The sequence below is a fragment of the Rhineura floridana genome, chromosome 2, assembly GCF_030035675.1.
Source record: "Rhineura floridana isolate rRhiFlo1 chromosome 2, rRhiFlo1.hap2, whole genome shotgun sequence".
NCBI classification, from domain to species: domain Eukaryota; kingdom Metazoa; phylum Chordata; class Lepidosauria; order Squamata; family Rhineuridae; genus Rhineura; species Rhineura floridana.
Window position 1 is genome coordinate 8,957,941 of NC_084481.1, and position 12,136 is coordinate 8,970,076.

General features: G+C 41.5%; 1 protein-coding gene across 1 annotated transcript in view; it reads left to right on the forward strand.

Annotated features, from left to right (window-relative positions):
- Window positions 1-3,089: 3,089 nt before the first annotated feature.
- Window positions 3,090-12,136, forward strand: part of VWC2L (von Willebrand factor C domain containing 2 like) — a 141,959-nt gene continuing 132,912 nt past the window's right edge. Inside the window, exon 1 of the mRNA XM_061612854.1 lies at window positions 3,090-3,482. Coding sequence (XP_061468838.1) covers window positions 3,090-3,482 — 393 coding nt within the window. The remainder of the gene's footprint in view (window positions 3,483-12,136) is intronic.

Below are 12,136 nucleotides of genomic sequence, written 5' to 3' on the forward strand. Positions count from 1 at the left end.
TTGGGTGGAACTGAAGATTGCAACCAAGGATATAAGGAGATAAAAATACAAACGAGCAAAAATGAACATGTTTTTGGAGTGTGGCTTTATAGGAAGCAGCCTCACCTCTAGACCCCTTTATAGTTGCTTGCTTTGAATTCTGAAAAGGGTTAAAGCTCTCTTGGTATATTTGCTGGGTTGCTTCTGCAAAATGGGAGGCAGTGGGGAAAGGGATTTTCCATGATTCTTTCTTGGAAATATAACTAAGAAGAATTGCTGTTTCCACTATCACTGCTGAAATATTACTCCATGGCGGCCGGTCACACCTTCCAGCTTTCACTCTAAGTAAGTAAGTATATATTTTTCTAGAAGATGAAATGTAGATTTTTCAAGAGTTTTATAGCAGCTTAAAATCTCCTGAAATTAGAAATGGTGGTAGCTTCCCAGACTTGTTGATTTTTTAAATGTCACATTTTTCATTCTATTCCATTTCTCATTTCTCTATCAAAATGTAAGCTAAAGAAGTTCTAGTAAAATTTTTGGGATGATCCAATGCTGCAGGAAAGTATTGTTAACAATGTTAATCCTTTGTACATTTTGCTTTCTTTTTAGCCTCAATGCTTGATTTTATTAAATGGATTACTCCCCATTGTCTCCATTATAAATGGCTTCTTTGTAATTTGTTTGCTAAAGTTTCCACAGCTTTAAGCATGGCACACTGGAGCCTACCTGTAGCATGCAAGTGACTCCCTATTCAGATCTGAAAGGCAGGCTAAACAGTTTTGCAACACATACAAATAAAATGGAACAAATGCTCTTGCCACTGCTACAGATGTACCCTTGTGGTAAAAGCATATCCTGAACTTCAAGTAATGATACATTCTGAGCAGACTTGTGAAACACCCAATTTCTCTCTCTCTCTCTCTCTCTCTCTCTCTCTCTGTAGAAGCATTGAAAAAGCTGCTTTGTCAACAGGATCATTTAGGTTATTCTGCAAGATACAAGGCTTGTTTTTCCCCTGAGTCATTCTTGTTTGACAGGGTTTAAAAAAACATTGAGTATATAAACATGTGTACAAATGTGCATATAACTGATTCACATACATTGTGTCTATATGGAAATTACATACACTATTATTGGCATCGCCATACCAGTTTAATATAGCCCACTGTTACCCAGTTGGTCCCAGAGAGCAAGAGATACAAAAGAGGTAAGAAGATTATTTTGATGTATAGCTCCATAACACATATCTAATTAATTGAAATACCTCTTGTCTCTAGAGTGTTTTCATTAAAAAAAATTTTTAGAATTTCCGTTTTCTCTCCAATTCATAAAAGAGAAGCAAACCTTCCCTGTCATCTTCTTCCTCTTCTAATGTTGGGTAAGAAGAATGATACATGAGTAAGTCTGTGTGCTCTGGTAAGAGTGATAGAGAATTGAGTCCAGCAAATAGAACAGTATGTTTAAAGTACTAGTATCCACGTAAAGTATCCAAGTAGAAGTAGAGTCTGAGGTAAAGTCAAGGCTCTCCTTCATTTTCAGATTAGGCAATCTATGTGAATTCCTTCCTTTCTGAATGCTATGGATCCCCTGTGTGTATATGGAGGCATATGAGATACTAAGTTGACATGGCCTAGTGAATTTAATTTAGTGCACCTATTAGATTTTTCCTTGTACATGCTGACTGTGATTCAGTATAGTGATGGAAGGGGCCTATAAGGCCATCGGGTCCAACCCCCTGCTTAATGCAGGAATCCATATTAAAACATACCTGGCAGGTGGCTGTCCAGCTGCTTCTTGAACATTTATATTTTGAAATGGCATTAGCGGCCCTAAGCCTGCAAGATTAGGCAAGGGAAAATTTAAAATAAGAATAATCAGTTAATAAACACAAGTGGGAACACAGCCATTCAGGGTCCATCAATGGTGGATCCTCATACATACCAATACTACAGTAGTGTTGAGTAGTAAGGCTCACTGGAGGCTACTGGTTAAGAAAAAGAAGGCAGTATGGACCAGTTCTAAGAAAAATCTATGATACACATTTTTTTTTTGCCAGAAAAATACCACTCAATACTGGAACTGGTACACCATGTTCTTCAGGTTTTGTCTAAATGTGATCACTTTTCAGACTCATATCTTTTACCTCTTGTTTCCATGAAAGTACCTGGCATTTACACCTTAGTTTTTATTAACCAATTGAGATATGCTGAAAGCAGTGTTGAGTTGTGTTCGCAGGAGTTAGACAGAAACAATTATGGTCTCTGGACTAAGTTCTGTTAAGGTCTCATTCACACGCTATTCATTCTCTTAGCAATTTAAGAACAACAAAGCTCTGTACCAGTGAATAAACAAATGTGCATGCCACCTGTCCAGACAAGAAATTGCTTGTATTTGTTCAAATACCGTGGTAAATATTCAACAGTTGAATGTGTGCTTGACGTAGCCAATGTGTTCATCATGTAGGAGTCTGACTAACGTCAAAAGGCATAAATTCATGTCTTATCTGGCTAACAAACATATTATTCAGTACAGTTTGAATTAACGTTCCCTTATAGTTTTCTAGCTAGGATAATGTATTTTCTGGAAAAATGCTGAAAGCATATGGATGATTATCTATTGAGATTTGGCAATGCACTGTTTTACACCATTTCCTTCTGTTGCTTGAATATTGTTCAAGTTAGCTATGAGAATTTTAATATTGAGGAACACATTGTGCACGGTATTCAGATGAAGTTAGACGAACTACCAATTCCTGACATTAGAGAGACCTCAATATAGCTTGAGAATTATCCAGGTTATGTAAACGTTTTTGCAGTTGACTTTGCCGGTATTGCATACATGAGTTGATTATGAGTTGACCTCACTGTTGTTAGAAATACAGGATTTCTAAGGAATTAATGCTTGGCAGCTGCATGTATCATGGCAGAGTAGAAAGAAAAGTATGAGTCTTTTTCAACATTGATAAACATATATATATATTATATATATATATATTTCAAATTTTTCCTATTTAAAATATTTGTTTTCAGCCCATCACCCTGGCCTCTCCATGGAAGCATCTGTGTATATCTGATATTAGGACCATATACAGAAGTTGAGGAGGGGGAATGGCTCTTCATATTCATGAAGCCTGCATATTTCTGTTGCTAATTCCTAATTTGGTCACTCCAGCTGCCTTCAACCATGAAGACTACCCTGCTGATGAAGGTGATCAGATCTCAAATAACGATAATAATCTGATCTTTGATGACTATCGAGGGAAAGGTTGTGTGGATGACAGTGGTTTTGTATACAAACTGGGAGAACGGTTTTTTCCAGGGCATTCCAACTGTCCATGTGTCTGTACTGATGATGGGCCTATTTGTGACCAACCAGAATGCCCCAAAATCCACCCAAAGTGTACTAAAGTAGAACACAATGGATGTTGTCCAGAATGCAAAGAAGTGAAGAACTTTTGTGAATACCATGGGAAAAGCTACAAAATCCTGGAAGAATTTAAGGTAAGACCAACTCATATTCATTCATTAATGCATTGTATGTCTACATCTAGATCTACAAATATATACTGAATACTACACTAATCATGCATTAATTTATTGTCTAATTGATACTGAGAAATGATAGGTTTGTTCAGAGTGTGATTAGCTGGTGATCTGTCATGTTAGTCAATGAATACCACATTTCTTTGTTATCTTTGGGCGTTGGGAATATAGAAGGTAGATTGGAAATAGAACTATCAAATTTCCTTGAGTAGTGTCAAATTCTAAGATCTCCTGTCATGGTTCCAGAGCTAAGAGCATCTCGACCCTTGCCCTTCTTGGCTAGTTAAAGCTAGCCGGGCTGGAACTGCCAGCTGGGCCAAGGAAGTGATCGATGCCTCCTTGAGTGAGGGAGTTGTCCCTCGTTGTCTCAAGGAGGCTGTAGTGAGACCTCTCTTGAAGAGGTCGTCCTTGGACCCAGATAATTTGAACAACTATCGACCGGTAGCGAATGTTCCATTTCTGGGCAAGGTCTTGGAACGGGTGGTTGCCAGCCAGCTCCAGGCGCTCTTGGATGAAACCGATTATCTAGATCCGTTTCAATCTGGTTTTAGGCCCGGTTTTGGCACAGAAACAGCCTTGGTCGCCCTGTACGATGACTTTTGTCGGGAGAGGGACAGGGGGAGTGTAACTCTGTTGATTCTCCTTGATCTCTCAGCTGCTTTTGATACCATCGACCATGGTATCCTTCTGGAGAGACTCGCGGAGTTGGGAGTTGGGGGTACTGCTTGGCAGTGGCTCCGCTCCTACTTGGCGGATCATCTCCAGAAGGTAGTGCTTGGGGAACATTGCTCGATACCCTGGACTCTCCATTGTGGAGTCCCTCAGGGATCGGTTCTGTCCCCCATGCTTTTCAACATCTACATGAAGCCTCTGGGTGCGGTCATCTGGAGTGGGGTTTTGGAGTGCGTTGCCATCAGTATGCTGATGACATGCAACTCTATTACTCCTTTTCATCTTCTTCAGGTGAGGCTGTTGATGTGCTGAACCATTGCCTGGCCGCGATAATGGACTGGATGGGAGCTAATAAACTGAAACACAATCCAGACAAGACTGAGACGCTGTTGGTGAGTGACTTTTCCGCTCAGATGGAGGATGTTCATCCTGTTCTGGATGGGGTTACACTCCCCCTGAAGGAACAGGTTCGTAGTCTGGGGGTTCTTTTCGATCCTTCCTTGTCACTCGAGGCTCAGGTAGCCTCGGTGGCTCGGAATGCATTTTACCATCTTCGTTTGGTAGCCCAACTACGCCCCTATCTTGGCGGTGATAACCTCACCTCAGTTGTTCATGCTCTAGTGACCTCTAGATTGGATTACTGTAATGCACTCTATGTGGGGCTGCCCTTGAAGATGGTTCGGAAGCTGCAGCTAGTGCAAAACGCAGCAGCCAGACTACTGACGAGGACCAAGCGGTTCTCACATATTACACCTGTTCTGGCCCGTTTGCACTGGTTGCCGATTTGTTTCCGGGCCAGATTCAAGGTGCTGGTATTGACCTATAAAGCCTTACATGGTGTGGGCCCGCAATATCTGATGGAACGCCTCTCCCGCTATGAACCTACCCGTACACTTCATTCGACATCTAAGGCCCTCCTCCAAGTACCGTCTCACCGAGAGGCTCGGAGGGTAATGACAAGATCTAGGGCCTTTCCGGTGGTGGCCCCCGAATTGTGGAACAGTCTCCCCAAGGAGGTACGCCTGGCGCCTACGCTGCTATCCTTTTGGCGCCAGGCTAAAACCTTCCTATTCTCCCAGGCATTTTAATATATTTCTATGTATTTTACTGTTTTAATGTTTTAGCTATGCTAATATCATTTAGTGTTATTATGAATTTGTATTTTTATCTGATTTTGTTCATTTATTGTATTATTGTATGTTGTACACCGCCCAGGGAGCCATTGGCTATGGGCGGTTTATAAATGAAAATAAATAAATAAATAAATAAAATAAAATTTAGAGGTATGTGCCAGACTAAATATCTCCTTTGAAAAATGTGTTGTTTTCCTGCAGCACAAGAGTATAAGCTGCAGTTAAGCTCTTGGCTGACCTATATCTAGTATTGGTAAGAAATGCCAGGAAAGAATCATTAATAGATTTACAGGCTAGCCTACAATGGTTTGCTTGGATGCGGAGATGTGCCAGTGGAAGCAGAGCTGGCCTAAAGTGACTTTTCAACCCCATCCTCCTCCTGGCAGCTCCCTCTCCTGAGAGTTGGGGGACCTTCCTAAATGAGGTGGGATGTGTTGCTGGGGCTGGAGGAAAGGATGGATGGTCAAAAATCAGACAGAGGTATCTTCCATGAGTAGATCTGCTGCTCATGGAAGGTGCCTCCACTTGATTTTCAGCATCTCCCATTCCACCTCGACCTCCCACATCATAGCCCACATCATTCAGAGGGTTCCCTAACCCACAAGAGAAGCTTTTCAGGCTTCAGTTAGGGGGAGGAATGGATGGAAAAGTCACTTTAGGCTATCCCCATTTCCACTGGTGCTTCTCTGGATCCAGGCCACAGTATTTTTACTGCTATGGAAAAATTAAGAAGCAATAAAAAAACTTATCAAAGGCAATTCGTATTCCATAGTCATTTGGGAAAAGTAGGTGCTTTATTACTGGCTCCACTGTCATTTCACACATTAACAGACCAATCCAAAGGTGCAGGGGAGGGAGAACCAAAGGCAGATGAACCATCTTCCTACAGAGCAAAAGATGTGGAACATTTTTTGTTAAAGTTCCTCCCCCATTGGAATCAATGAGAAGCAAATACCCTACTCTAGCTCCAGGGCTGGCATAGTTTCCCCCCCCCATTTTGGGGCTTAGGGAAACAGTAGGACAACAACTCCCCACCCCAAATTCCTACTTTTCATCATCTCTGATACTGGAGTTCTGACATTGAAGAGGGATTGCCTGTAGACCTTTCCACAGCCTCATGGAGGGGGCATTCAACATTAAATCTCTCTGTTCAAGAGTGGACTTCTCCTTCTCCCCTTGGAGAGGAAGATCCAGTGGGTGCTATGAGTTTTGCGAGATTCCCTCCCAGGGACCATAAGATTATAGTCTAAATGGCTTGAAGTATATCCTGGTGCAGGAATTTATTTAGACTCCTATTAATGTCAAGGTCACGCTGTCTTTTCTGACATCTGAAGACCTAGTTCTCTTCAGTTATGTGCCAATTATTGTGAAGCAAATCTTTTGATACATGTAACCTTAGGCACTGAAAAGCCTCAGTAAGTCTGAAAATGAGAACCTAGGAATTGGCAAATGAATTGGCCTATTCAGAGGAGATCAATGGCCCATCTAGCTTAAGGGATTTTTTAAATCAACCCTATCCAGGTTTTCAGGACCTCAGACAGAGGTTCTTCCATCCTGAGTCACAAAGATCCTTGAACTGGCATTATCAGTACAAAGATGATAAAGCCGAGAAAAACATAATGACAGGACTTAACCTTTCTGAACTTCTTATATTTTTAAGGAAGGGGTTGTATCCCGTTGGTTTCCTTGGTCTGAGCACAAGGGCTTTTGATCCAATGCAGGTGTCCATGAATGGAAGAGGAGTCATTTTTGCCAATTACCCTCCCCCCCCAGCATCCCCTGAAAATCTACTCTGGAGGGTTGGGGCTCACAAAAACAGGGTGGACGGTGGTATGGGGGAGTGCAGGGAGAAGGATAAATTGGCAGAAATTGCTCCCCCTCCCCCTGCTCTGCTGGAGCAAGGAGCAGTACTAGGATTCCACCCAATGCCTTTAGATGTATTAACTCTGAAAGTTCCCCATCTATCAGATTGTTTTTCTTTAGAGTTTTTCTAAAACCTGCCATATTCTTCTCCACATACGAACGGTTGCATCCCTCACTGTGTATATACTCACATGGATTATAATAATCTCCTTGATCATGATGACCGCAAGCAAAGTGCTGCTCCAATCACAAGAATTATTGCAAAATAAAATAAAAAATCCATCATCACCCAGTTTACACATTATGGGCATAATTCACCCAAGCCTAAGCACTTCTAAAATTCCCATCATTTCATTTTTTTAAAATGTTTTTCTCTATATATATTTCTCCATGTGAATTGCATACCATGGACTAGTCAGGATTGCTTGCATGTATTGAAGGAGTGCTCTGTGTGTGTATCTGATCTGGGATATTGCTAGGATTTACAGTTTTCTTCAGATTCACCCATCTGCTCTAATTATAGCTAAATTAAACCCTAGATCTGTTATAGTATTATGTATTATATGAGTCATTTCCCAGCTTTTTGCTTAGGTGTTAAGTGCAGTTTGTGAGCCTGCCCAGTCTAGCAAATGGAATGTTTGGGTAGAGCTTGGAGACTGCAAATACCAGTTCCAGCATATCTATAAATCACTTTAACCAAACTAATCTGCATTGGTTAAATTGTTAGCAACATTGCTGTAAAGATATTTGACAGAAAAGCTTAAATATCCCAATCCACATGTATTATCAGCAGCTGCGGGGAGATTGCCCACGTGGTAATTTGTTAATGTGAGATGATTCTTTACATAGTATAAGTAATTGCCACCATCCCATCAAAGCCCATTTTTTGTGCGGTTTGGGATAGCACTGTGCAAATTGCCAGATGTAGGGAGCCACTCTGCATAAGAACTTGCCCATGGAAAAGCCTACTTATGATCACTGGTGAATTGTAGTGGCCACGAGACTGAATGACAACTCATGAGGTCCCTGCTTTGAATCACATACCTGCCATGAACTCATTAATTGTCCTCCTTAGATAAGCTGCTCCCTTTTACCCATCTGCAATATGGGATTGCGGGAGAAGTGCTACATTAACAATAGCAATTTATTATTAAACAACCACAAAGAAAGCAGTCTAGAAATGTATAAAAATGGTCACAAATAAATATATGGTTTCATTAGTGCCTAAATTATTTGTATCTTCCTGTAACTTTAAGACAGTGCGAGGCTGATATTCTTCATCTGGGTGAGATGAGCAGGGCTAACAACTGGTAGAATTACTTAGCCACTAAAATGTATTTCACATATAAACATAATTTAGAGCACTGAAAAAAGAAACAGTTAACAACACTCTCATAAAATTCAAGTAATTGTTTCTAGCATAACAGTTTTAACTGTATTTAAAGAACAAACTATGGACTATTATTTTTCCTTACATTTTGTAATTCTTCTTCCAACTCGGAACAAGATTCTGCTGTACAGAATGTCAGTTCCTTTGCTCCTATCAGTGGACCACAGCATATAAGCAGTGGCAGCTGGTGCCTACTAGACCAGGTGAGGCTGCTGAGAGGTCACAGAGGTGTGGCCTGGTTTTCTCCCCATCCTCCTCCCTTGCAACGATACTGTAAACACCTAAGCGTTGCTGTTTCACAAATAGTTAGCACCTAACTAAACTGAAAGGTGTCTTACTTTGGTTCAGAAGGGGTCCTTCTGTCACAGTTGCTTCTCAACTGGGAGAAAAGATGTGTGGCCTCCAGCTGTTTGGATTCTCTCCCTACCCTCCCCCTTTGCAAAGAAACAGTGGACACTTAAACACTGCAGTTTTGTTAATATTTAGCACTTAAGGGTTGGTTCAGAAGGGGTCCCTGCTGTCACAATTTCTAGTGTGGACTGATGCCAGATTAACCATACATTACTCAAAGGTAAGCCCCTACTGAATTCCATGCAATTGCTCCCTGGTAAGTATGTACAGGACTCCAGCCTGAACTGATCAGTCTTAAAAGTACCACACAGATTAGTTAATTTTTATTATTTTAATTTTATTTATTTTGCTGGATTGTAAAAAACCTCGAAATGGTTTTACAAAAATTAACATGGGATGTTGTACATTTCCAGACCTTTGGGAAAATATTATTTTCCTCTTCCCCCATCTTGTTCATGTCCATATCTTTTTTCTAGGATGTGGAATAAAATGCAGGGACATTAAGTGGTGAGGACCTGGGAGACTACAGTTAAAATTACCGCTGAGCCATGAAACTCACTCTGTGACCTTGGGCTAGTCACTGTCTGTCAGCCTAATCTACCTCACAGGTTGTCGTTAGGATAACATGGAGAAAAGGAGACCCATGAATGCCACCTTGAGCTCCTTGGAGGAAAGGAGGATGTAAACGTAATACTGATCATTCAGGAATAATCAAAATATTTTAAAATCCAGCCAGCCTGTCCCTGAGGGTGTGGGGGGGATGCAGGTTTTGGAACCATGAAATAACAACAACTGAAAAAAGAAAAAAGAATCTGGGATACAACCAGGATATTCATACCTACAGACATTGGACTTTACAAGTAAGCCATCAGTAAATCCAATGTGTGCTTGCCTGCTGGGACAGGCAGAAAAGTAGTTACCTGATCCTAAGCAGCCTTATCAGCTGAACATGAACTGAATTCAATTGTAAGCAGAGAGAGAACAAAAGCAAAAGCAAAACAAAAACCTGTTTTGTTCACTGATCCAAAGGTACTGCCTCCTATGCTCTCATTTTAAATTCCATTTGGTCTCAAGTGTACGAAGTTTGTATTAGAAGATAAAGAATAAATAGTTTCATCCAGTTTCACAGAGAAGTTTGCTGTTATACAGCCATGAGAGTGGCTGTATACTATAGCCGGCATGGATTTTTCACATTCCAAAGTGTTAAATTGAAAATAACCCCCATGCCATTCTGCTGCTTCCCATAAGCTCATTTCACAACAAAACCTTACAAAATTTATAGTCCTGAACTCAGAAACACTTGCTTAACAACCCTCTAAGTTTTCATGGCAATACACAAAACATAGAGAGTATCAAGAGTTCAAAGAGTAAAACAAGAGGGGGGGAATCCAGACCCCTGTTGGACTTTTTTCTGTCAGTGGTCTCATAATCTATTGAAAGCTGTCTAAAGTGAAATAAGGGAATGTGGCCAGTGACAGCTTTGGTTTAAATTTGGGAGGCTACATGTGCCTGCTGTAGAATAAAGAGGTGGGGAAAATGCTGAAAAACAATGATACTGTTACAATGTTTTACTCTCAGAAAGGAAAGGGGCTTCCTCTCTGCCCAGGGCCTGCCCACCCAATCTCTTCCCCTCCCTCTCCCCTCTACCTTCCTCCCTACACCTACCCTTTCTCCCCTTCCCTCCCCCTCCCCTCATCACTTTCACCTTTCCTATGCATGACTGTACAGGAGTACATCTCATTGAACTCAAAACACATGCAAATGTTCAAACCTGCCCTCCCCTCCTCCTTCCTCCTATTCCCTCCCTCTTGCCTGTACCCTCCCCCTTCCTACACCCCTCCCCCCTCCCAATCCCCTTGCTTCCTCTTCCCTCTCCTGTCCTCTCCCTCCTCCTCCTCCATGGTGAGTTTCAGCTATTCTAAGCATGATTGCATGCGAGTAAATCCCATGGAACTCAATAAGCATGCAAATGATCAGACTTGCTTTTCCCCTCCCTCTCTCTCATCTCCTTCTCCCTCTGTCTTTCCCCTCCTCTCCCTCCTCTCCCCTCTCCCTTCCTTCTCCCTTCTTCCTCCTCTCCCCTCTTCCGTCTTCCTCCTCCCCTGACCACTTCAGCCCTCCCTCCCTCTTCTTCCCCCCATGATCAGTTTCACCTATCCTAAGAGGTTGCACGGGAGTAAATCCCACTGAATTCAATAAGCATGCAAATGATCAAACTTGCCCTCTTCCTCCCCTCCCCCTCCTGCCTGCCCCCAACCCCCTCCTGCCCCCTGCCCTTCCTGCTCCCCTTCCTCCTCCTCCCCTCCCCATCCCCCCATGGTCAGTTTCACCTATTCTAAGCATGATTGCAGGGGAGTAAAATCAATTGAATGCAATAAGCATGCAAAAAATCCATTCCCAGCAAACTTGCACATGATCCCATTTCTTAACTCCCAGATTAAAAAGCAGAGAAATTCACTAATAGACAAAAAAAAAACCTTGCAGTTTAAGAACGTACCTATAGCCAACAAATATTTCTATCAAACTTTAAAAAGCAGGGAATTTGGGCAGTTATAATGAATGCACCAGGGGAGCAGGAGACCTGACCTCTCTGCCCTACATATTTGTCAAAAGGCAAACACAATTTGGGTTTGTCTTTCACAGTCCAATCCACTTCCTGTGTAGCTTGAAAGAATTTGGTAACATTTGCCTCTGAGCATATGGTGAGCGGTGGCAACACCTGCAATCAGCCCAAATAACAGAAACAAGACATGTGCTGTGCTCATCTTATTTTAGCAGGGAGGAAGCAACAATATTAAAACAGTTGATAGAGTTCAGATAGTCATTATAAATATATTTGATTAATTTGCAATTTTAGTGACTATTCCTATAGGAAGTCATTTTCTTTTGCGTCTGTTTCTGTGGATATGTGAAGTACAGCAACAATGCAACACTAAAAAAAACTCCAAAAACAATTGTGGAATAATAGTACTGACTCTTCTGCAGAATAGTTTCCAATGGACATGAGGAGTGTCTCTTTTTGCAAAAGATAAAAGTGGAAGGTGAAATATATTCTAGCAAAATTCTAGGTGTACTCTATGTTTTTAATTCACCATGCCCACCTTTCCTTAAGTGGAGTAGTTAAGAATAGCAGGCTGAAAACATGCATCTTGGGCAGGCCAGGTTTGAAACACAAAAGGCTGTCTTCACAATCATATATGACA